We start from the raw sequence: 25,389 nt of genomic DNA, 5'->3' as shown, positions 1-25,389 counted from the left end.
TGGTGTGATCATAGCTCACTGCAGCCTCCCATTCCTGGGCTCAAGTGATCCTGCCATCAGCCTCCTGAGTAGCTGGGACTGCTGGTGTGTGCCCCCCACATCCAGCTAATGGTTTATTTTAGTAGAGATGGGTCTCTCACTCACTGCATTGCCCAGGCTGGTCTTGAACTCCTGGCCTGAAGCAATCCTCCTGCCTGTTTCCCAAAGGGCTAGGATGACAAGTATGAGCTGCCATGACGGGCCTTCAAACAAAGTTTTTTGAAAAAGAAGCTGGGAATCCGGATTTGTATGTGACATTTATTAAAACGTTGGCAACTCATTTTTTTAAAAGTAGTGAAGGGGTCAAAGGGGTCATGATAGCAGGTTGGACACCGCTTGTGGGATCCCAGATTGCAACCCATGAGCTTTAGGAAAGTAGAATCCAAAATATCAGCCGGGCGCGGACGCTCATGCCTGTAATCCCAGCACTTAGGGAGGCCAAGATGGATGGATCACTTGAGGTCAGTAGTTTGAGACCAGCCTGGCTAACATGGTGAAACCTTGTCTGTACTAAAAATACAAAAATAAGCTGGGTGTGGTGGTAGGTACCTGTAATCCCAGCTACTTGGGCGGCTGAGGCAGAATAGCTTGAACTCGGGAGGTGGAGGTTGCAGTGAGCCGAGATCGCGTCACGGCAATCCAGCCTGGGTAACAGAGTAAGACACCATCTCAAAAAAATTAACAACAAAAATAAAAACCCCAAATCTCTTACTGGTGATTGTGTGCCCCCTGCCGTGTTCCTTCCTGGACCTCTCTGAGGGAGGAAAGGGCAAAGTCTGAAACGTTCTCCCGGCCACAGCCGCCCTGTTCTCCCTCCCCTCTGCTTCCTTCGCCAGGCCAAGGCAAACCTAGACAAGAATAAGCAGACACTAGAGAAGGAGAACGCAGACCTGGCCGGGGAGCTGCGGGTCCTGGGCCAGGCCAAGCAGGAGGTGGAACACAAGAAGAAGAAGCTGGAGGCGCAGGTGCAGGAGCTGCAGTCCAAGTGCAGCGATGGGGAGCGAGCCCGGGCGGAGCTCAACGACAAAGTCCACAAGCTGCAGGTGAGGTGGTGGCGTGGTGGGCAGTGCTGGGTGGTGTCCAGTTCTGTGGGAAGGAGCCTCTTCCCGGCTCGCTGAGGTCTCTCTTGCTGCAAGGCAAGTCCTTTCCTCTAGTTGCATTCCCAGAGAGGGGGCGATGATCTCCCTATTCAATTAAATATTAAAAAACCTTCTGGCTGGGCATGGTGGCTCATGCCTGTAATCCCAGCACTTTGGGAGGCAGAGGTGGGTGGATCACCTGAGGTCAGGGGTTTGAGACCAGTCTGGCCAACATGGTGAAAAGTCTCTACTAAAAATATTAGAAATATTAAAAATACTTAAAAATTAGCCAGGAGTGGTGGTGGGTGCCTGTAATTCCATCTACTCAGGAGGCTGAGGCAGGAGAATCGCTTGAACCCGGGAGACAAAGGTTGCAGTGTGCAGAGACCGCACCATTGCATTCCAGCCTGGGCCAAAAGAGCAAAACTCTGTCTCAGGAAAAAAAGAAAAAAAACCCAAAAAAACCTTCCTTTGCCAATTTGACAAGTATTTATTGAGTACCTGCTGTATGCCAGGCACTGTGCTTAATCCTGAGAAACAGCAGCAAGGAAGAAGAGACACTGTCCCTGCCCCAGTAGGACTCCAGCCGAGTAAGGGGAAAGGAAGAGAAAGACATGAATAATCACATAAATGAATGTCAAATGATGCAGCAAAGGGAAGGCACATGATGCCTAAGTGTAAATAACCAGGAGGCCTAAGCTGGGGGAGGAGGGGCCATGAAAGCTTCCCTAGGGAGCATGGATAAGTCTACCAGGCAGAGGGAACAGTATGTGCAAAGGCCCTGTGGTAAGTAGAAAAATCAGGAGAGAGACATATGACCAGTAGAGCTGGAGTGCCCAGTTGGGGTTGGGGGTAGGGGGAGACAGTACAGAGTGGGGTTGGAGGAGGAGGTTGTACCCAGATGATGTGGGGTTTTGCAGACCTATTACACGTATATTGGTCCTCCCTCTGGGTGATGCGAAGCTGTTGAGGGGTTTTAAGCTGATGAGTGACATGGTCTGTTTGTCTTTGGTCTTCTTTCACTTGGAATAGACGTTTAGCCTGCCTTTCCACTCGTGGGGATGTGGCCAAAGTTTTCATAAATATTTAACATGTTCACAGCCAGGGACCAAGGGCCAGGGTAAGCATTAAGTGAGATGTTTTTTTCCCACATGCAGTTGAGAGCAGCGGTTTTGCTGCCCTCATATAAGCAGTGTCAAGATCATTCATATCCTCCTTGTCAATGGAAGGGATGAAGGGGTAGGCTAACACCTTCAAAGGGACTTATGCAGAGACACTAGGGAGTAAAAGCCAGAGAATACACAGAGGGCGTTTTTACCTTTAGGGTCTGCGTCTCTGGCTTTGGCCATCAGGGTCAGTGAAGGAACAAAGAGTAGGAGTGAGGAAGGAGGGGATGAACAGCATCCCTCGGATATTTAAGTACCATCCTGGTCTCCTGTCTCCAACCTTAAGAGAGTGGACCAGCCACAGCACCTCGTCTGGACTCTCAGACCTGCTGCTTTGTCTCTACCAACTTTGGCAGGGATCTAGGATCCATTTAGTGGGATCAGGTCCCAGTCAATACAATTGGGGCTCAAATAAGTTCTTAGAACCACAAAGTCGAGGGCCAGGGTCCCAACTCATAGGTGACGGAGTTCCCTTCGAGCCACAGACTTTTTTTTTTTTTTTTATCAGAGTCCCATACCTTGTGGGTATTTTCTCAAACAGTGGACACCCCAAGTCCTAGCCCATGAGGGTACACCACGTGTTTTGAGTAAAAAGGGCTCCTTTTAATGAGGATCCCTTTCTAGAGGCTTTGACTAACAGTCTCTTGGCACCCTCAGAATGAAGTTGAGAGCGTCACAGGGATGCTTAACGAAGCCGAGGGGAAGGCCATTAAGCTGGCCAAGGACGTGGCATCCCTCAGTTCCCAGCTCCAGGACACCCAGGTGAGTGTCCTGCCACATCATCCAGGGGACCTGGGGGGGTGGCCTTCCTCGGGGCGGGTCCCTGGGACCTCCGTGCGTTCCTTTTGCAGGAGCTGCTTCAAGAAGAAACCCGGCAGAAGCTCAACGTGTCTACGAAGCTGCGCCAGCTGGAGGAGGAGCGGAACAGCCTGCAAGACCAGCTGGACGAGGAGATGGAGGCCAAGCAGAACCTGGAGCGTCACATCTCCACTCTCAACATCCAGGTGCCTGCCCTGTGCCCTTGCTTCCGTCACGGGTCCTCTCAACTTCTCTGCGCTGAGATCCCCCACGGGCAGATCGTGGTGGAGTGTTGGTGCGATGGTGCTTGACCCCCCCCGCTTCCCCTGCTATTGGGTTTCTCCAACAAGGAGACATGGTTTTCGCTTCTCAGAGTCTGTGCAGCCAGGGACAGGGGTCACTCATGGTCCCCCTCTCACCCCACCCTGGACGCTGTCCTTGTAGCTCTCCGACTCGAAGAAGAAGCTGCAGGACTTTGCCAGCACCGTGGAAGCTCTGGAAGAGGGGAAGAAGAGATTCCAGAAGGAGATCGAGAACCTCACCCAGCAGTACGAGGAGAAGGCGGCCGCTTATGATAAACTGGAAAAGACCAAGAACAGGCTTCAGCAGGAGCTGGATGACCTGGTCGTCGACTTGGACAACCAGCGGCAACTCGTGTCCAACCTGGAAAAGAAGCAGAGGAAGTTTGATCAGGTAGAGGGCGTGGGGTGTCCTCCACTCTGGCCGTGGATGTTGGGTAGGGGAATCAGCTCTGCAGAGTACGACGCGTGGCTCCCGCCTGTGCCTGCATCCCCTCTCCACTCTGTGGGGAGCCATGGGAGGCTCTCTTATCTTGTCTTGGGCGACCATGGAGCATCAAGGCTACCGGGTCACAGCAAGGATGGCACAGAAGTCTTGATGTCTGTGACTTTTCTGGGTACCAGCACCATGAGGGTCACCTGCACACATGGTGATGCCTTAGTTTGTAGCCTCAAGAAGGAATGAGGTGCATATTTCATTCACTAAAAATATTTATGCAATACCTATTGAGTAGTCTCCCAAGTAATTCAGTTTCTATACTTTTAATACCACCCTGCCCTAAGATTTCATTCTGTAAAATTCCAAGCACACAGAAACCTTGACAGAATTGTACAGTGAACATCTGTAAGGACACCACCTTTATTCAGTCATTGACACTGTATTATATGAACTTTATCACATATTTATTTTGAGACAGGGTCTAGCTCTGTCACCCAGGCTGGAGTGCAGTGGTGCGATCTCAGCTCACTGCAACCTCTACCTCTGGGTTCAAGCGATTCTCCTGCTTCAGCCTCTCAAGTAGCTGGGATTATAGGCGTGCACCACCATGTCTGGCTAATTTTTGTATTTTTAGTAGAGAGAAGGTTTTGCCATGTTGTCCAGGCTGGTCTCAAACTCCAGGTCTCACATGATCTGCCTGCCTTGGCCTCCCAAAGTGCTGGGATTATAGGCATGAGCCACTATGCCCAGCCCACATATTTATTTATAAAGACTAATTCTATCTATCATGCCTTATCTCTTGGGTACATTTCAGAGCAAATTACATCAGTACATTTCCCCTTCCACACCTCAACATTGCATATTAATTAAGAGTTTATTTTTAGGCCGGGCGCGGTGGCTCACGCCTGTAATCCCAGCACTTTGGGAGGCCCAGACCGGCGGATCACGAGGTCAGGAGATCGAGACCATCCTGGCTAACACGGTGAAACCCCGTCTCTACTAAAAAATACAAAAAACTAGCCGGGCGAGGCGGCGGGCGCCTATAGTCCCAGCTACTCGGGAGGCTGAGGCAGGAGAATGGCGTGAACCCGGGTGGCGGAGCTTGCAGTGAGCTGAGATCTGGCCACCGCACTCCAGCCTGGGTGACAGAGCGAGACTCCGTCTCAAAAAAAAAAAAAAAAAAAAGTTTATTTTTAAACATAGTTTTGCTTCTTTTGGGGTAAAACTTACATGTGATGAAATGCACCACTCCTAACTGTATGATAAATGCAGACCCTTGTATGACCCAAACCCCTAAATACCAACTTTTAAGATATATTATTTAGTAAATATGACTGAGTTTACAAGTGACTCAGGGTTATTCTAAAAATCAGTTTGAGAGGCCAGGCACGGTGGCTCACGCCTATAATCCTAGCACTTTGGGAGGCTGAGGCGGGTGGATCACTTGAGGTCAGGGGTTTGAGACCAGCCTGGCCAACATGGTGCAACTGTGTCTCTACTAAAAATACCAAAATTAGCTGGGCGTGGTGGCGCATGCCTGTTATCCCTGCTACTCGGGAGGCTGAGGCAGGAGAATCGCTTCAACCCAGGGTGGGGCAGAGGCTGCAGTGAGCCAAGATTGTGCCACTGCACCCCAGCCTGAGTGACAGAGGGAAAACTCCGTCTCAAAAATAAAATGAGGATTGTACAGTGAGGCTAAATGCCAGATGCCTGAGGGTTCCTTACCCCTCCCTGACTGGCCTCATAGTGTCAGGACTTCAGATGACATCCCAGTTCCTCCTTTTCCCATCAGCCACCTCTCCTCTGGGCTGTCAGCTCATCTTCACTGCTTCGTTACCTGGTTGAAGGCCTGAGGTTGCTTTTATTTTCCTGTCACAGAGTGTAGTGCAGTGTCACACATAGCGGGGGATTTTTGTGTTGACCGTGCCATTCAGAGGTCCCTGTCTTTGCTCAATAGTGGAAGTTTGGCTTTTGGATGTTACAATTCATAATCTGCTCTGTCCTCTCTGAAGATGAGATTAACGTGGGCATGGAATGTTCTCTGAGTTGCTTCTCCAAGCAGAGAGATACGTATGCAGGGCCACCCACGCTTACCGTTTCCCTACTAAGGCACTTAGGATAGTTTTATGAGATATTAATAGCTACTTGTGGCCATGAAACAAAATAATAACTAGCTTCTGGTAGCTTTACATGTCACTTTCACCTCAGTGTGCTCTAAGCAACGTGGGTAGCTTTAGTGGTTTCGAAGCACAATTTGGCCAGGTGTGGCAGTTCACACCTGTCATCTCAGTGCTTTGGGAGGCAGAGGCAGGAGGCTCACTTGAGGTCAGGAGATCGAGACCAGCCTGGCCAACATGGCAAAACCCGTCTCTACTTAAAATACAAAAATTAGCCGGGCGTGGTGGTGGGCACCTGTAATCCCAGCTACTCGGGAGGCTGAGACAGGAGAATCGCTTGAACCCAGGAGGCGGAGTTGCAGTGAACCAAGACTGTGCCGTTGCACTCCAGCCTTGGTGACAAAGTGAGATTCCATCTAAAACAAACAAACCAACAAAAAAACGATTCAGCTGATTTCTGGCTCTGCATAAGGTTGATGTAGTATTCAGAAGGCCAGATTATTATATAAACTACTCCCATAGACAACCTACATTGCTTACACCTGCACCTCGATACATTTGGTAGGACACAGGGCTTTTCCCCGGTATTTACAATTCAGTGAAGCTGACCCCGGATATGCCTAGAAGTCACCTCTGGGTCTTATGCTGTGTTGCAGTTGTTAGCCGAGGAGAAAAACATCTCTTCCAAGTACGCGGATGAGAGGGACAGAGCCGAGGCCGAAGCCAGGGAGAAGGAAACCAAGGCCCTGTCCCTGGCTCGGGCCCTTGAAGAGGCCTTGGAAGCCAAAGAGGAACTCGAGCGGACCAACAAAATGCTCAAAGCCGAAATGGAAGACCTGGTCAGCTCCAAGGATGACGTGGGCAAGAACGTAAGTGGCTCTGGGTTGTTTCCTTGTCCATGTTTCGCCCACCCACCCTCTGTGCCGTTCATCAGTCCATGGGAGAAGCTGGCTCCGGGCCTTTTTCATAGCGAACTATCTTTGGAAATGGAAGGTTTTTGGACTGGTGCGGGGGCTGGGAGGGGCTGAGAATGGCAGTCGAGGATGGGTCTGAGTTGGGGGGTCTGAGCTCTCAGGGGCCATCTTGAGTCCTGGCCATGCATCTTGTGGGAGGCCAAAGCCACCTCCCAGACCTCCTGCACTGCCGCTCACGGTGGGTTTCTCAACCCGTGCCGGCAGGTCCATGAGCTGGAGAAGTCCAAGCGCGCCCTGGAGACCCAGATGGAGGAGATGAAGACGCAGCTGGAAGAGCTGGAGGACGAGCTGCAGGCCACGGAGGACGCCAAGCTGCGGCTGGAAGTCAACATGCAGGCGCTCAAGGGCCAGTTCGAGAGAGATCTCCAAGCCCGGGACGAGCAGAATGAGGAGAAGAGACGGCAACTGCAGAGACAGGTGCGTGCTGCCGGGGAGGCCAGCAGAGGGCGGTGGGGTGGCTTTGTTCATTCCTATCACCACCTCTCACGGTCGGCATGGAAACTTCCTTTTTGTTTTTTTGGAAACAGTCTCTTTGTCACCCCGGCTGGAGTGCAGTGGCGTTATCTCAGCTCACTGCAACCTCTGCCTCCTGGGGTCAAGCAATTCTTCTGCCTCAGCCTCCCGAGTAGCTCAGATTACAGGCGCACGCCACCGTACCCAGCTAATTTTTTTTTTTTTTTTAAGGGGAGATGAGGTTTCACCCTGTTGGCCAGGCTGGTCTTGAACTCTCTGGCCTCAAGTGATCCATTCTCCTGTTGGCCTCCCAAAGTGCTGGGATTATAGGCATGAGCCACCCGCACCCCGCGAGATTCCGTTTTCTCATCTGCAACTTGGGATGAGATGCCTGCCTCGCAGGGGGGACGTGCTGCCGGGGTGGGCTAAAGGACCTCCCAGGGGCAAGTGGGGCAGCACACATCTCTCTCCCTCGCCCAGCTTCACGAGTATGAGACGGAACTGGAAGACGAGCGAAAGCAACGTGCCCTGGCGGCTGCAGCGAAGAAAAAGCTGGAAGGGGACCTGAAAGACCTGGAGCTTCAGGCCGACTCCGCCATCAAGGGGAGGGAGGAAGCCATCAAGCAGCTACGCAAACTGCAGGTGGGTGACACTAGGAGCTCGGGGCATGGGCAGAGGGAGGCCACAGTGCCCTCAGGCCACCAAAGTCAGCAGAGCAGGCTCCAGGAAGCCAGCCCACACCTGCCATTGGTGTGGGTTCAGCTGGGGCTCTTCTAGCACCATTCCGGTTTTGGTGGCTGTCTCCTGCCCTGGGTAGGGCAGCATTATTAGGTATCTGGCCACTGCCCTCAGATCACATCAGAGGCTGGGCTTCTCAGGCAGGTCTGTGGAGCCCATCCAGAATGGTGCTCCCAGTCCGCCACCAGCCACCTGGGACTGAGGGCCATGCTCATGCAATGGGAACTTCTTTGTGGTTCACTGCAGAGGGGTAGGTGTGCAAAGCTAAACTGGACAGCAGAACTTGGGGCAGTAAGGACATCTGAGCTTGTCCTTCCTGTTGACTCATGCAGGCTCAGATGAAGGACTTTCAAAGAGAGCTGGAAGATGCCCGTGCCTCCAGAGATGAGATCTTTGCCACAGCCAAGGAGAATGAGAAGAAAGCCAAGAGCTTGGAAGCAGACCTCATGCAGCTACAAGAGGTAAAGCCTCGTCTTGCTAGGAGAGCCTCAGATGCGGGTGTTATGGTAGCAACCCTTGGCAGCTCCAGTCTGTGCATTCCCAGAATTTATTTCCTCCTCCTATGGGCTCCACCTGTCTAGAAAGACACATGCTTCCCTCCTCTATGGATTCATGGGGCCTCCCCTGAGCTCAGAGGAAGAACATGTACTTTCAAGGGTGGCTGAGGAGGCAGGGTGGACTCTCGGTGGGGCTTGGCCTTTCCCTGGCAGACAGCAGGCTTCCTCCCACCCACCTAGGACCTCGCCGCAGCTGAGAGGGCTCGCAAACAGGCGGACCTTGAGAAGGAGGAACTGGCAGAGGAGCTGGCCAGTAGCCTGTCGGGAAGGTAGGAAACTGAATGGAGGAAGTCGGCTCTGAAGCAGAGGATGTGGGCAGAGGCAGCATCCTTGACCCCCATTTTATTAAATTTTTTTGAGGCAGTTTCATTCTGTCATCCAGGGTGGAGGGCAGTAGTGAGATCTCGGTTCACTGCAACCTCCACCTCCCAGGTTCAAGTGATTCTCCTGCCTCAGCCTCCCAGGTAGCTGGGATTACAGGCATGTGCCACTGTGCCCAGCTAATTTTTATAATTGTAGTAGAGGCAGGGTTTCACCACCTTGGCCCAGCTAGTCTTGAACTCCGACCTCAGGTGATCCTCCTACCTTGGCCTCCTACAGTGCTGTAATTACAGGTGTGAGCCACCGTGCCTGGCCCTGGACCCCCATTTCAATGCTATTGCTGACAAAGCATCCTCTGAGATTGGGGACAGACCCATGGTGGTTAGGTTTTCCCTCAGCACTTTCATGCCTCTGTTTGGGGGTGGGGCTGCTTTCATTCATTCCCAATAAGTAGCTGTATGGGGAGAAGGGGGGGGCAAAGAGTCAGGAAGGAGTGTGCTGGTCCCCATCCCAGTTCCAGCTTTGCTGACACAGACCCGGTCCAAGTCCCGGCCACCCACTTCCTGGCTGTGTAACTACAGATGAGTCTTCTAGTCCTCTCCAAGACTCAGTTTCCCTCACTAGATGATGAAGGCAATCCCCCTGAGGCATCACTCCAAGGAGGGGGCATCTTCTAAGCCGGGGGAGGGTAGAGGCCCCCAACATGGCTGCCCTTCCCCCAGGAACGCACTCCAGGACGAGAAGCGCCGCCTGGAGGCCCGGATTGCCCAGCTGGAGGAGGAGCTGGAGGAGGAGCAGGGCAACATGGAGGCCATGAGCGACCGGGTCCGCAAAGCCACACAGCAGGTGAGGGCCGCCTGGGCACCACAGTCTCACTGCCTACTGTCTCTCCTGCAGCAGGATCCTGCACCGGTCAACACACGCATGGCGGCTTCTTGCGTGCAGGCCCTGGATTGAGGGACAAGAGGGTGGCAGGGCCTGAGAGTAGAGATCCAGGGCCCTTACACCAGTGCCCAGGCTGCTGTCTTCAGAACACCCATCTCTATGCTGCAGTATCTCATTTTCCAGCCACGGCATGTCTGGCTCCCTGAACCTCATGGCTGTCCCTGGAGTCAGGGCCTTGGGATGCTCTTTCATTGTGTTTTCCCCCAGCTGAAGCTCTGGCCTTATCCAGTGAGCCCTTGGTGATGTCACTGAGCACCAGTTCCATGGTGGGCACTAGGGACCATCCTGTGACCTGAGCCCCTTGTGGTGTAGGGTGAACAGGCATTGTTCTCCAGGCGACTCCAGGACAGAGAAAGCAAGGGACAAGTCACTCGTTCAGCCTGGGTGGCACTGTGACACTTGTGGAAGCACCTCTTTTTTTGGAGACAGGGTCTCACTCTGCTGCCCAGGCTGGAGTGCACTGGTGCACTCTTGGCTCACTGCAACTTCTGCCTCCCAAGTTCAAGGGATTCTCCTGCTTCAGCCTCCCAAGTAGTTGGGACTACAGGCACGTGCCACCACTGCCCAGCTAATTTTTATATTTTTAATAGAGAAGGGGTTTCACCATGTTGGCCAGGCAGATCTTGAATTCCTAACCTCAAGTGATCTGCCTGCCTCAGCTTCCAAAAGTGCTGGGATTACAGGCTTGTGCCACAGTGCCCAACCTGGAAGAAACTCTTTGAGTGGAGTTTTACAGGATGAAGGAGAGAAGGACAGGGCGCCCGGGATCAAGGGACTTGTGCAGAGGCCCAACAAGGCTGGAGGCAGCAGGAGGAGGTGCATGGTCTCAGTGCACTGTCCTGGGCTTCCCTGAGTTCACCTCGCAGACTTCACTCTCCTCCCCAGGCTGAGCAGCTCAGCAACGAGCTGGCCACAGAGCGCAGCACGGCCCAGAAGAATGAGAGTGCCCGGCAGCAGCTCGAGCGGCAGAACAAGGAGCTTAGGAGCAAGCTCCAGGAGATGGAGGGGGCCGTCAAGTCCAAGTTCAAGTCCACTATCGCAGCGCTGGAGGCCAAGATTGCACAGCTGGAGGAGCAGGTCGAGCAGGAGGCCAGGTATGCGGCTCTGGAGTTCTGAACCCAGTTTGTCCCGGGGTGATGGACAGCAGGGGTCATAGTGAAATCAGGGAACCTCTTCCCAACATCAGTTCTGGCTTGTAAGAAGCAAGCTCTGTGGTGCCCACAGTGCAGGTGTGTTGTGAGAACTGAATGTAAACACAGCAAAGTGCCCTGCTGGTGCCTGGCCTAGAGCAAGCACCTAAAATGTGAGCTGCTCGCAGCATCGCCATGGTCCTCCTGACATTAACCAGCCTTCCCAGAACATGTGGCTTTTCTCAGCCTCAGTGGGGATAGCATGCTAACAGACCAAAAATCCAATCAGGGTGGACATGGTGGCTCAGGCCTGTAATCCCAGCAATTTGGGTGGATCACCTGAGGTCACCTGGCCAACATGGTGAAACCTTGTCTGTACCAAAAATTAGCCAGGTGTGGTGGCACATGCCTATCATCCCAGCTACTCAGGAGGCTGAAGCAGGAGAATCGCTTGAACATGAGACGGGGAGGTTGCAGTGAGCCGAGATCGTACCACTGCACTACAGCCTGGGTGACAGAGTGGGACCCTGCCACACACATACACACAAAAAAACCCCCCAAAAAACAAAAGTCCAACCAGCAACTCATTCGGTACACACACTGGAAGGCTTAATTATGGGTCGAATGAGGCATAAGATCACAACACATTTCTTTTTTTTTTTTTTTTGAGACGGAGTCTCACTCTGTCGCCCAGGCTGGAGTGCAGTGGCCAGATCTCAGTTTACTGCAAGCTCCGCCTCCCGGGTTTACACCATTCTCCTGCCTCAGCCTCCTGAGTAGCTGGGACTACAGGCGCCCGCCACCATGCCCGGCTAGTTTTTTGTATTTTTTTTTAGTAGAGACGGGGTTTCACCGGGTTAGCCAGGATGGTCTCGATCTCCTGACCTCGTGATCCGCCGGTCTCGGCCTCCCAAAGTGCTGGGATTACAGGCTTGAACCACCGCGCCCGGCCCATATTTCTTACCATTGGACTCTAAGGATTCTCACCCATTCTGTTCTAGCAGTGTTTTTAGTAATTCACATGCCCTGCAATGCACCCATTTAAAGTTTGCAATTCAAGGGCTATTCGTATATTCACAAACATGTAAAACGATCACCACAGTCAATTTGAGAACATTTGCATCAGCTCAAAAGGAAACCCCAGGCCGGATGGGGTCACTCATGCCCATGATCCCGGCACTTCGGGAGGCTGAGGTAGGTGGGAGCAGCACTTGAGTCCAGGAGTTTGAGACCAGTCTGGGCAGCATAGCGAGTTTTTTTTTTTTTTTTTTTTGAGACACAGTCTCACTCTGTTTCCCAGGCTGGTGTGTAGTGGTGCAATCTCAGCTCACTGCAACCTTTGCCTCCTGGGTTCAAGCAATTCTTCTGCCTTAGCCTCCCAAGTAGTTGGGACTGCAGGTGCATACCTCCATACCTAGCTAATAATTGTACTTTTTAGTAAAGATGGGGTTTTGCCATGTTGGCTCAGGCTGGTCTCGAACTCCTGACCATATGTGATCTGCCTACCTCAGCCTCCCAAAATACGAGGATTACAGGCGTGAGCCACCATGCCTGGCCAGAGACTCCATTTCTATAAAAAACTTTTAGAAAGTCTGAGTATGGTGGTATACGCCTGTAGGTGAGGTGAGGATTGCTTGAGCCAGGAGTTCAAGGCTGCAGTGAACTATGAAGTCGGGTGGAGAGCAGGCATTGGAGCACCACTACACTCCAGCCTGGGTGACAGGAAGACCTTGTTTCCTCCCTGCAAAAAAAATAGAAACCCCATGCCCTTTAGCCACTCCTTTCACTCCCTGGCAACCAAAATCTACCTTCTGTCTCGATGGATTTATCTATTCTGGACATTATTATCAATAGAATCACAAACTATGTGTCTTCTTTCACTGGGCAAGGATTCCAGGCTCATGCATGCTGTGGCGTGCATTCATACTTATTCCTTTTCAGGGCTGAATACTATTCTATCTGACGGATCCTTGAGAGGAGTCCAGATGTAGGGCTCAGGAGAGCACTCAAGATGCCACCTCCGGGTGACACACCAGCTGCAAGAGGTGCCCCCCTCCTCTGAAACCACCTGTTTTCCTTGCTGTTTGCAGAGAGAAACAGGCGGCCGCCAAGTCGCTGAAGCAGAAAGACAAGAAGCTGAAGGAAGTCTTGCTGCAGGTGGAGGACGAGCGCAAGATGGCCGAGCAGTACAAGGAGCAGGTAGCCCCCGCAGCCCAGCCTCCCTCGAGCCCCCAGCCCTCCAGCCGGCCTCCCCTACCCACTCCTCCAACTCTCCTCGACAGGCAGAGAAAGGCAATGCCAGGGTCAAGCAGCTCAAGAGGCAGCTGGAGGAGGCCGAGGAGGAGTCCCAGCGCATCAACGCCAACCGCAGGAAGCTGCAGCGGGAGCTGGATGAGGCCACGGAGAGCAACGAGGCCATGGGCCGCGAGGTGAACGCGCTCAAGAGCAAGCTCAGGTGAGGAGCCTGTGGCCCAGGAAGACCCTGACTCTCAGGCCAGAGAGAAGTGCTGGGGGCTCAGGCTCCCTTTGGCCTGCAAACACCCCCTGTGCCCACAGCCACCACTTCCTTCTGTGGTTTATTCCTGCTCCTCCTTAATCACTAAGCTTAATGTGGGCCAGGCACTGAGGCAGGCCCAGATCAGACCGGGGCCCTGCCTGGTAACAGCTTACCTTCTAGTTTCTTTAATGATCGACCATCTCCTATCCCTTCCTCCAGGTGAGGAGGAGGAAGGGGCTATCCCCACTGTCTCCTCCAGCCTCTCCTTCATTGCATCACTGAGTCTTCATGGCATCCACTGAAGCAACACTGCCCCCTGGCACTTCACCTCCTTGCTGACATGCTCTGCTCCTCCTTTCTCCCCCTCGGCACTGCTGCCATCTGGGCTGCATTATTCTCGGGTATGGGGGCTGTCCAGCATTCCCGTCAGTGGGAAAAAGATCCCTGAAAAGTAGCAGGTGTTTACATTCCTGGCCTCTACCCACCAGCTGCAGTAGCTCCCCACTCCACCACCCTGCAATGGGACAACCAAAAATGTCTCTAGGTGTTGCCAGAAGTCTCTAGAGATGGGAGGGTACAGCTGCCCCCCCGCTGAGAATTCCTGCTATTACTGGAGAGGGAGCTGTTTTCTCTCCCACGCCTTGGTACCTTGGGGTGTCCCCACTGTTCCCAACGGCTGCTTCCACCACCCTGTCCGTCCATCTCAATTGGCTCCCTGGAGGTTTTAGCTCCAGGCTTCCTGTCTCCCACGCCACTCCTCACAGTTGTCCATGATTTCAACATCCATGTGGGCAACACAGCCTCTCAGTTCCTTACTTTCCGGGTGATCTTGCTGCTTCTACCAGCCTAACCAGTGCTCCTAGGAGCCCTCACAGTTTGACCCTCAGGAATCTCATTGTCTGCCTGGCGCCACCTTTCTTTGGCTCTGTCCCCAACAGGGTCTTCATTCCCTCAATGCCATCAGCCTCTGACCCAGTTCCAAACCAACCGTCTAGTAACCCCCATCGCGGAACCTCAATAGCCGGTTCCCCCTCTTGCATTGCTGCAATCACTTGGTGAAAGCACAACCCAAATGAAACTCAAGACTTGGCCGGGCACAGGGCTCACACCTATAACCCAGTACTTTGGGAGGCCAAGGCAGGTGGATTGCTTTGAGCTCAGGAGTTCAAGAGCAGCAAGACCCTATCTCCACAAAAAGCAAACAAAAATCAGCCAGGCGTGATGGCGCACACCTAAAATCCCAGCTACTCAGGAGGCAGAGGTGGGAGGATCAGTGGAGCCCCAGAGGTCAAGGCTGCAGTAAGCCATGATCTAGCCACTGCACTTACCCTGGATGAGAGAGTGAGACCCTGTCTCAAAAAACCCAAAACCCATTCTCCACCTTTTCCCATAGAGCAGGCCTTGCTCAGGGGTCTTCCACACGCCTCTCTTATCTTCTCACTCTCTGCTCTTTTCACTTTTTCTTTGAACTTATTATCACTCCTCCCCACGGTCACTCTCAGCTGGGGACCTTACTTCCTAATTAAATCAAAAGCAGAAATGATCATGAAACGTGCACAAGCTCCCACTGCCTCATCGCCCTACCTCCCTGCACCTCTGCACACTTCTACTTTCTTTTCATTTCTGTGCTAAACCCTCTGGCACCAAGCAAGGCCAACACCTCCATTGGACCCAGCCCTCTTGTTCACTCAAGCACATGGCTCCAAAAATCCCTACTTTGCAAGGTTTTCTCTTTCATTTGCTCCATCAGCAAATGGAATAACCTCTTAGCCCCACATCTACCTTGCTACCCTTACTACAAAACTATGTGAATGCCGAAACCCCGTCTCTACCAAAAAATATAAAAATTAGGTGTGGCAGTACATGCCTGTAGTCCCAGCTACTCAGGAGACTGAGGCACAAGAATGGCTTAAAACCGGGAGACAGAGGTTGCAGTCCAGCCTGGGTGACAGAATGAGACTCGGTCTCAAAAAAAAAAAAAAAAAAGACTATGAAGAGCTGCTGGTTCCCCTCGCCCCCACCCATCACTCTCCCAGAAGCCTCACATGAGCAACACCAATGGCCAGATGTCCTCTGACAGGGCAGCAGCACGTGACGCAGCCCATCATGCCTCTGGCCTGATTCACTTGCTTCCCTGGACTTCCTACACACCATCCTCGCCTGCTTGTCCCCCCAATCTGTGGGGTTGTCCCTCTTCCTCTCCTCTGCTGATCCCTCATCTCAAAACCTGCTCACCACCAGAGCACCCTAGGGTATCAACTTAGTTCTCTTTTGAGATGCAGTCTTGCGCTGTTGCCCAGGCTGGAGTGCAGTAGCACTATCTCAGCTCACTGCAACCTCCGCCTCCTGGTTCAAGCTATTTTTGGCTACTTTTTGTATTTTTAGTAGAGATGGGTTTCACCATGTTGCTCAGGCTGGTCTTGAACTCCTGACCTCGTGATCCACCTGCCTCGGCCTCCCAAAGTGCTGGGATTACAGGCATGAGCCACCGCACCCGGCCTCAGTTCTCTTTTCATCTCTGTCCCGTTCTAGGTGAGAGGTCTCAGCTAGTCTTGGCGCTTTAGAATTCCATCTATATCTAATGACTCCTCAGTTCATCTTTGGGAAGTCCTAGCTTCTTCCTAGAACCTCAGACTGGCCTCCCGTTCCCACATGGATGACTATAGGCAGCTCACACCAAACGTGCTGTACCCCAAGCCCTGACTGAATGAACCTCTTCACCCCCAAACTGGCCCCTCTCTCCAGCCAAGCAGCTAAAATGAAGTTGCCAACAATCCAGATCACAAACCTCGTGATCCTTCTTAACATTTTTGTCTCCTTTATACCCTACATCCTATCTGTGGGAGAGAATCTGGTCATCGTGCCCTAAACAATCCTGCCCAGGCTGGGTGCAGTGGCTTACCCCTGTAATCCCAGCACTTTGGGAGGCCAACACAGGTAGATCACCGGAGGTCAGGAGTTCAAGGCCAGCCTGATCAACATGGTGAAACGCTGCCTCTACTAAAAATACAAAAATCAGCCAGGTGTGGTGGGGCGCGCCTGTAATCCCAGCTACTCGGGAGGCTGAGGCAGGAGGATCGCTTGAAGCTGGGAGGCAGAGGTTACAGTGAGCCAAGATTGTGTCGCTGTACTTCAGCCTGGGTGACAGAGCAAAATTCGATCTCAAAAAAAAAAAAAAATCTCCAATGTCTAGGACAGCACCAGGCAAAGTGAACCTTTATCCCTCGGGTCCTAGATATTTCCCCCGCTTCATTCTCATACCACCACAGCCATGTGCTAAACCTCTTACCACCTTTAATGCCGATGACTTGATCTTTTCAATTAAGTTTTAACCATACATGCATATAATTGCAAATAAAACATACCACCCCTATATATTTAAACCAGCATCACCTCTATCAACCGGTCACAATGAAATTAATACAATGAAAAGAGTATCAAGTTCAGTATCTAGCTATTGTGGCCACAACTTCATCACCAAGACCTGAAGGCTACTTCTCCATTATAAAGGGAGTGACAACAGCCATTAGCCCCAAATAGACTCTCTCTGACGTAATAATTAGACCTGTTTTTAAAAAGTTGGAAAGGAAATGACTTTCTCAGGGTGCAGTTCAGTTACCGCATGGCATGCCCGGAAGCCATCGGAAATCACCTCTAGAGTTTGGGGACCACTGCTCGAGACAGGGAAAAATCCAAACCCCTCTGAAAAGGGGAAGAAAGCAGCTGAAGCAGGGCACCAAGCCTTCAGGGAAGAGCCCCACTCGCTGAAGGGCGAGGGCTTGTTGGCCTCCCATGGACAGGAGAGAAACCAGGCCTAAGCTCTCACAGTACAGCTGGGGCCTGGAAGCATCTCCCATGATTGAGGGGGAGAGCTGCTGTCACCGTGAAGACTCCTAGGAGCCAGGTGCAGTGGCTCTCGCCTGTAATCCCAGCACTTTGGGAGGCCGAGGTGGGCAGATCACCTGAGGTCAGGAGTTCGAGACTAGCCTGGCCAACATGGTGAAACCCTGTCTCTACTAAAAGCACAAAAGTTAGCTGGGTGTGGTGGTGGATGCCTGTAATCCCAGCTACTCGGGAGGCTGAGGCAGGAGACTCACTTGCAACCCAGGAGATGGAGGCTGCAGTGAGCCAAGATCACGCCACTACACTCCAGCCTTCAGAACAAGACTCTGTCCCAAAAAAAAAAAAAACCCTTGGATGTGCTCTGCTGGCAACTGGTCCCCCGCCCCTCCTGAGAGGCTGGGCTAAGGGATGGGGACACAGCCACTCTGACTCTCTACCCCACTGCTGTCTCTGGTTCCCTTTCTCAGGCCCGGTGATTTTTTTAATTTTAATTTTTATTATTTATTCTTAGAGTCTAGCTCTGTCGCCCGGCTGGAGTGCAGTGGCGTGATCCCAGTTCACTGCAACCTCCACCTCACGGGTTCAAGCAATTCTCCTGCCTCAGCCTCTCAAGTAGCAGGGATTTAGGAGCGCACCACCATGTCCGGCTAATTTTTGTATTTTTAGTCGAGACAGGGTTTTACCATGTTGTCCAGGCTGGTCTCAAACTCCTGGCCTCACATGATCTGCCTGCCTTGGCCTCCCAGAGTGCTGAGGTTACAGGCATGAGCCACTGCGCCCGGCCGGCCCAGTGATTCTTGAGCACACGCTGGATATCCCCTGTGCGCTCTGTCCCAGACACTTGAGCCTTTTTGGGCAGCCAAGGGCAGAGTGGAACAAAAAGACCGTTTTTGCCAGTTCCGACATGAACACACACGTAATGCAGGTAGAAGGTCTATCCTGCCTTTTTTAGGTGCACAAAAACATAAAACCGGGCACTAGGGTCCTAAGGGAGGTTGGTAAGCATGCCTGGCTCCTCAGCCAAGAAGGAATTGCAGTGCGAATTTCACCCAGTTTTATCAGCCAGACACATCTCAACAGAAGCCTTACTCTAAAGCCAGACCCACGGACCTACCACTTGGTACACTGCCGGTTACCTCCGACAAGAGCCGCACAAGGCCTCCACCTCTCCCTTCTTGCTAGAGGCCCCAAAGCGAATGAAGAGCAACTAATCATTAATCAAGGGAGATGTGGCTGCAGGTGCCTTGCCTGGGGCTTCTTGGCTTCTGACACTGATTTTTCAAACTCACTTGCTCAAATGCTTTTACTTCCTTGAACAGGTATAGGAGGTTCTTAAAAGTAGCTCTAAAGGACAGACATTTTCTTTTCTATTTAAAAAACTAGGCCGGGTGCAGTGGCTCACACCTGTTATCTCAGCACTTTGGGAGGCCGAGGTGGGTGGATCACCTGAGGTCACGAGTTCGAGACCAGGCTGGCCAACGTGGTGAAACTCCGTCTCTACTAAAAATACAAAAATTAGCCGGCCATGGTGGTGCATGCCTGTAATCCCAGCTACTCGGGAGGCTGAGGCAGGAGAATCGCTTGAACCCAGGAGGCGGAGGTTGCGGTTAGCAGAGATAGATCACGCCACTGCACTCCATCCTGGGTGACAGAGTATCAAAAAACTGCTTATCATTTCATGTACCAGCCTCACCAAGGGCTCTTGGTATCAGATGATTGACTGCAAGGTTGACTTAAGGATGCCTTTAATGCCAGGTGTGGTGGTTCATGCCTGTAATCCCAAATCCCAGCACTTTGGGAGGCCAAGGCAGGAGGATCACTTGATGTCAGGAGTTCGAGACCAGCCTGGCCACCATAGTGCAATCCCATCTATACTAAAAATACAAAAATTAGCCAAGCATGGTGGGGCATGCCTGTAATCCCAGCTACTCGCAAGGCTGAGGTGAGGGGATCGCTTGAATCAGGGACTTAGAGGTGGCAGTGAACCAAGATCGCAGCCCTGCACTCCAGCCTGGGAGACAGAGCAAGACTCCATCTCAAAAAAGAGTGCCTTTACTTATTAAATCAAAGCAGATGTCTAACAATTAAGAATATACTTAACTGGGCTCCTTTTCGTTTGCTGATGGTAACCTCCGGGGATTCTCTCTCTGTTTCAGAGGGCCCCCCCAACAGGAAACTTCGCAGTGATGCACCAGGTACCATGCCTTCAGCTTCGCAGCTGTGTGTTGTCTCAGTATCCATTTCCTTTCTGCCCAGTGCGCCCCTCTGCCCACCCCGATTTTTAAACCCTTGCACATTTCCACGAAATTCCTGCAAAATCTGAAGGCTTGGATATCTTAGTGCAAAGCTGTCTTTCATTGAAACCAAGATCAGGATGACAAATTGACCTCATCTCTTGACCCACTGTCCTTCCTGCCTCTGGCCAGTGCATGTGACATGACACCCAACAGTGTGCCCTTATCACTGCATCTTGACGAGATGTCAGAGGCTGTGTGTGGCTTGGATTTTTCTTCATGCCAAAAGCCACTCTTACACTGTCAGGGCACTCAGCAGTGCTGTCCTCCCTTGTCCAGTGAAGATACTCCACTGAGTGAATATGACAGTTCCACTATCTGGGCACATTCCTAGAGAATGTATTTGGCTTCTAGTTGGCTGGTCTGGGTCACAAGTCAGAAATCACAAAGTTCATGGTAACTGCAGCGCAGCAACCAGTCCTCCCACGATTCAGCTTTCACAGGCTTGTCCGCAAAGGAAATGAGCTCACTGCGATGTCTGACAAATGTCGGGGGCTGCACGTGGCTTGAATGATGTCTAACTACAAACTGCATTTTCAGCACATGGGGTGGAAGCTGACCACCGCAAAGCCAAGCACAGTCCTGGCAGAGCCTTTTCTGGAGACTTCACGGGCACGTACTGTTCAGGGAATGGGGAATGGACACCCAAGACTCGAGGATGTACACAGGGCCCTTCCCAAGAAAGCACAAAGAGGTCTCTGCTTCTCTGGGACTTGAAAAACTTTTTTTTTGAGACGGAGTCTCGTCTCCCAGGCTGGAGTGCAATGGCGCAATCTTGGCTCACTGCAACCTCCGCCTCCCGGATTCAAGCGATTCTCCTACCTCAGCCTTCTGAGTAGCTGAGATTACAAAAACCCGCCACCTCGCCCAGCTAATTTTTGTATTTTTATTAGAGATAGGATATCACCAGGTCGGCCAGGCTGATCTCCAACTCCTGACTTCAGGTGATCCATGCACCTTGGCCTCCCAAAATGCTGGGATTACAGGCATGATGAACAACTTTTCATAGGTGAAGTTAGGCAATGTGGATCTGACTTCTTTCACCTCGTGGAGAGGCCAAACCAACCGTCATTTGTATGCATGTTCATTTTTGGAGAATCTCAACTTTGCTGTCACCACCAAAATACTTAAATTTTAGCATGGGGTGAGGTCTTGTTAAGAGCCAGTTTTGTGGGGGAGCAGATGAGGCTCTGGGACACTTCGAGCAGCTCTCCTGCCGGCTCATTGGGATCACAGGATAAGACGAATTCCAGGGTTGGCTGAATTGCAGAACCCACCGGTCAGTGGGAAACCAAGTCCTTGCAAAGCAGCAGGTGCTTACATTCAAGTTAATTCCTGAGGCCTTGGATAAGTTGGGTCCAGGAATAGAATCCAAATGCTAGGCCAGGCGCAGTGTCTCACGCCTATAATCCCAGCACTTCGGGAGGCCGAGGCAGATGGATCACTTGAGGTCAGGAGTTCAAGACCAGCCTGGCCAACATGGTGAAACCTCGTCTCTCCTAAAAATACAAAAATTAGCCAGGTGAGGTGGCACACATCTGTAGTCCCAGTTACTCAGAAGGCTGAGGCGAAAGAATCGCTTGAACCTGGGAGGCAGAGGCTGCAGTGAGCCAAGATTGCGCCACTGCACTCTAGCCTGGGTGAGACAGTGAAACTCCATCTCAAAAAAACCCACAAAAAAACAGATTCTCCAGGATCAGACCCTTTAAGAAAACCTTTAGAGGGGGTCCCTTAGTTCCTGTAACAGGTATAGTTGGTGCCAACCTTGGTCTAGAATTTGAAACCAGTTCCAAGAAAAGCACTTGAGCCAAAACAGAGTGTCTTGCAGGCTGACAGCCAAGCAAGCAGCTTCCAATGACCCAGGGCACAAGGTATTTCTTAGGTCAAGGGAGCCAAGGGAGCAAATTTATCCATTAAGCTTTTCCAGTTAGCAAATGGACTCTTCCAAGAGCCAAAAAGTGTGTGCCTGGAGCACTGATGAGGAGGTTAGGGACTACTTCTCAGCTCCAGGTTAGCTCATCTGGTTTTTTTTTTTTTTTTAAAGACAGTTTTGCTGTTGCCCAGGCTGAAGTGCAGTGGCGCAATGTTGGCTTACTGCAGCCTTTGCCTCCTGGGTTCAAGCGATTCTCCTGCCTCAGCCTCCTGTGTAGTTGGGATGACAGGCGCCCACCACCACGCCCGGCTAATTTTGTATTTTTAGGAGAGATGGGGTTTCACCATGTCGGCCAGGATGGTCTCCAACAAATGACCTCAAAAGCGATCCACCCTGCCTCGGCCTCCCAAAGTACTGGGATTACAGGCATGAGCTGCTGCACCCGGCCAGCCCATCAGGTTTTGAACCTGGAGTTAAAACTGTAAGGAAGCAAGCTGTGTGGGGAGCGTACAGGGAATGGCCAAACTGCTGCTGCTGTCTGCTCTGAATTTGGGGATCCTTCTGAGTCAAGTGCTTGCAAGACAGTGCTAAAAGACAGACTTGAGGGTCACGTCTAGAGAGAGAAGGATGGAGAGTTCTCTAGCACGGCTGCAAGTCCAGAAGCTTCTCTGTGAAGCTGGACTAGGAGTGTTTACTTTGGAGTGGCTGCAACTTTTAAGTCTTTATTCCTGATTCCTGCACTGCCGGAAGCCCCCTCCTTTACAGCCAGGTGGGCTTTCCCAGCTGGGGCCTCTCCCATCTTCTGTCAACAAAAGGGTCATATTGGGAGTTCCTCTTCTCAGCGATCATGAATCTCTGGGTCTTGCTTACGCCTCTAATCTTACCTGAGTTGTTCCTTTTTTGAGACGAAGTCTCGCACTGTTGCCCAGGCTGGAGTGCAGTGGCACCATCTCAGCTCACTGCAAGCTCCACCCCCCAGGTTCATGCCATTCTCCTGCCTCAGCTTCCGAGTAGCTGGGACTACAGGCACCCGCCACCACACCTGGCTGATTTTTTTGTATTTTAGTAGAGACGGGGTTTCACCATGTTAGCCAGGATGGTCTCGATCTCCTGACCTCGTGATCCGCCCGATTCGGCCTCCCAAAGTGCTGGGATTACAGGCATGAGCCACTGCACCCGGCCGAGTTGTTCCTTTTGACTAAAGAATCAGTCACTGAGTTGTGTTCATCCTTGTGGCTTCTTGTCCAGCCTTTGTGTAGGGAGCAAAAGTCTGCTTGCTTCTTTGATGTCCTAAAATAAGACCTGTCTTCCAATTCAGGTCAAACAGGGCCACGTGGCCAGAACCCAACATGATTATTTGTTGCAGTCGCTGAAGAGAGTTAAGTGTTTCTTCCAGACAGTGCAGGTCAGCAGCAAGGCGGGTCTGATTTTTCCTCCTCCTGCCCACTCCCTTCCTCCTACCCAAAGTCTCCCCTCACATGACCAGCCCTTCTTGTGAAGTCGAGGTGATAAACTTAGAGAACCAGGGCAGAGAGGAGATGGGAGTAGTAAGGAGAGAGAGAGGGGTGTCCTACCGGCTGGAGCTAAAATCCACCTCGGAGGCCAGGCGCACTGGCACACACCTCTAATCCCAACACTTTGAGAGGCTGAGACAGGTGGATTGTTTGAGGCCAGGAGTTCGAGACCAGTCCGCGTCACATGGCAAAATCCCCCCTCTACTAAAAATACAAAAATTAGCGAGGAGTGGTGGTATGTGCGTGCCTGTATGCCCAGCTACTCAGGAGGCTGAGGTTTAAGGATCGCGGGAACCCAGGAGGCGGAGGTTGCAGTGAGCCAAGATCATGCCACAGCACTCCAGCCCGGGTGACAGAGACTCTTGTCTTCACATTTTTTTAAATCCACTTTGGAGGCCAGGTGTGGTGGCCCACACCTGTAATGCCAGCACTTTGGGACGCCAAGTTAGGAGCACTGCTTGAGCCCAGGAGTTCAAGACCATCTTGGGCAACAATATCAAGACCTCCTCTCAATAAAATAATCCACCTTGGATTAACACGTATCATCTCCTTTTCTGATAATCATTGGACACCCGTTTTATGCCATGTGTGGTGTGTTCCACGGTCAGCAAAACAGATGCAGCAGTCCCTGCGGTAGGGAAGACTCAGTCCAGGAAGCTCCACACCAGCAAGAGGCACTGTCCCGCCTTTTAACCAGGGAGCCTCTGTGTCCCTCACCTCCCCCTCTCTCAAGGCTGCCCTTGTCCATTTCACCTTCCAATTCAAACCTTGAAAACCCACCTCTAAGGCGAATGGGGGTGAGGACATACGGAAGAGAAACAGTATGTTCTCTCTTCATCTCTGCCCCGTGGGCTATGAATAAAGTCAGAAGACAAAATCCCCTACTTGGTTTTTGGGGTTTTTTTTCCTATTCTAAATCAAAGACCAGAATCCTGGGGGTTCTCAAATGACCAAGCCTGACATTTTTAAAAGCAGATAGTCTTGCTTTGAAAAACCTTTTCCACTCCCCACAACCAATTTCAGCTGATTAAATTCAATCAATCATGCCTTAAGACTGGCCAGGATTTGTTGACTTCAACTTGAATATCTGCATCTTATTTGTGCCGTGTTTTCTGCCATTAAAAAATAGATGTCTATTGCCATAGGACTACAGCTACAAGTTTAAAATAGATTTATAAAAAATCTATCCCAACCATGACGGTTTCTTTGCTAGAGAAATATGTTTCCTTACAACCCACAGGCGAGGAAACGAGACCTCTTTCGTTCCTTCTAGAAGGTCTGGAGGACGTCGAGTTATTGAAAATGCAGATGGTTCTGAGGAGGAAATGGACACTCGAGATGCAGACTTCAACGGAACCAAGGCCAGTGAATAAGCAACTTTATAGAGTTTTGCACCACGGCAAGAAAAACCAAAAACCAAAGAACCCGAAACAAAGCAAAACCCAGCAGACTGTACTTAGCATTGTCTAAATCCATTCTCAAATTCCAAACATCACAGACACCTTTCACACAAGAAATACAAAAACCACCACCCTCCAGCCTGGGCAACGTAGTGAAACCTTGTCTATCCAAAAATTTAAAAATAAGCTGGGCGTGGTGGTACACGCCTGTGGTCCCAGCTACTACAGAGGCTGAGCCAGGAGGATCGCTCGAGCCCAGGAGTTCGAAAATGCAGTGAGCTGTAATTGCATCACTGTACTCCAGCCTGGGCAACAAAGAGCCTGTCTCAACAACCCCCACCCCCACTACCCCTGTTATTCTAGGTATAAATTGAATTTCATATGATGTAAGGGACGAGAAAAACCCAACAGGAAACAGACACATCCTCCAGTTCTATGGATTGTGCAGACATTGAGTTTCTAGAAAAACATATCCATGGTAACTGGTCCCTGGCAATTTTGTTTACATGAAATGGGGAGAAAGTCACCGAAATGGGTGTCGCCGCCACCCCCCCCCCTTCATTCCGTAACCTGCGAACCTTTCCAACTTCTCACATCAGGCCTTTGAGACTTCTTTCCTCCTCTCCTGGTTTCCACACCTCAGACACGCACAGTTCACCAAGTGCCTTCTGTAACCACATGAATTGAAAAGGAGACGCTGCTCCCACGGAGGGGAGCAGGAATGCTGCACTGTTTACACCCTGACTGTGCTTAAAAACACCTTCACTAATAAACGGTTATAAATCACAGTGTCGTTGGCTGTTCTGTTGAGCCGCCTTCTAGAGAGGAAAAGAAGTTGGGGAAAGCTGGGTTTTGCTTCATTGTCCCAAAGACTCTCTGATGTCAGGGTTATTTCATGAATGGAGTAACTGAG

General features: G+C 51.5%; 2 protein-coding genes across 31 annotated transcripts in view; one reads left to right on the top strand and one right to left on the bottom strand.

Moving 5' to 3' along the window:
* The window catches only part of MYH11 (myosin heavy chain 11), a 154,362-nt gene extending 129,098 nt beyond the window's left edge, over positions 1-25,264 (top strand). For 6 of the 20 annotated variants that reach the window (XM_077983997.1, XM_077983990.1, XM_077983988.1 and 3 more), the window contains 15 exons: positions 876-1,082; positions 2,942-3,046; positions 3,136-3,288; positions 3,527-3,775; positions 6,594-6,806; positions 7,116-7,328; positions 7,845-8,006; positions 8,435-8,563; positions 8,840-8,928; positions 9,703-9,826; positions 10,811-11,019; positions 13,146-13,254; positions 13,338-13,510; positions 19,552-19,590; positions 24,317-25,262. In XM_077983997.1, coding sequence (XP_077840123.1) covers positions 876-1,082; positions 2,942-3,046; positions 3,136-3,288; positions 3,527-3,775; positions 6,594-6,806; positions 7,116-7,328; positions 7,845-8,006; positions 8,435-8,563; positions 8,840-8,928; positions 9,703-9,826; positions 10,811-11,019; positions 13,146-13,254; positions 13,338-13,510; positions 19,552-19,582 — 2,166 coding nt within the window. In that variant the 3' untranslated portion in view covers positions 19,583-19,590; positions 24,317-25,262. 20 annotated transcript variants of the gene reach the window in all.
* Positions 2,789-25,389, bottom strand: part of NDE1 (nudE neurodevelopment protein 1) — an 83,973-nt gene continuing 61,372 nt past the window's right edge. For 5 of the 11 annotated variants that reach the window (XM_077984040.1, XM_028840592.2, XM_077984038.1 and 2 more), the window contains one exon: positions 12,701-13,996. In XM_077984040.1, coding sequence (XP_077840166.1) covers positions 13,828-13,996 — 169 coding nt within the window. In that variant the 3' untranslated portion in view covers positions 12,701-13,827. 11 annotated transcript variants of the gene reach the window in all.

This window comes from Macaca mulatta, chromosome 20 (assembly GCF_049350105.2).
Source record: "Macaca mulatta isolate MMU2019108-1 chromosome 20, T2T-MMU8v2.0, whole genome shotgun sequence".
In the NCBI taxonomy this organism is placed as follows: Eukaryota; Metazoa; Chordata; class Mammalia; order Primates; family Cercopithecidae; genus Macaca; species Macaca mulatta.
This window is presented reverse-complemented; position numbering and strand designations above follow the sequence as displayed.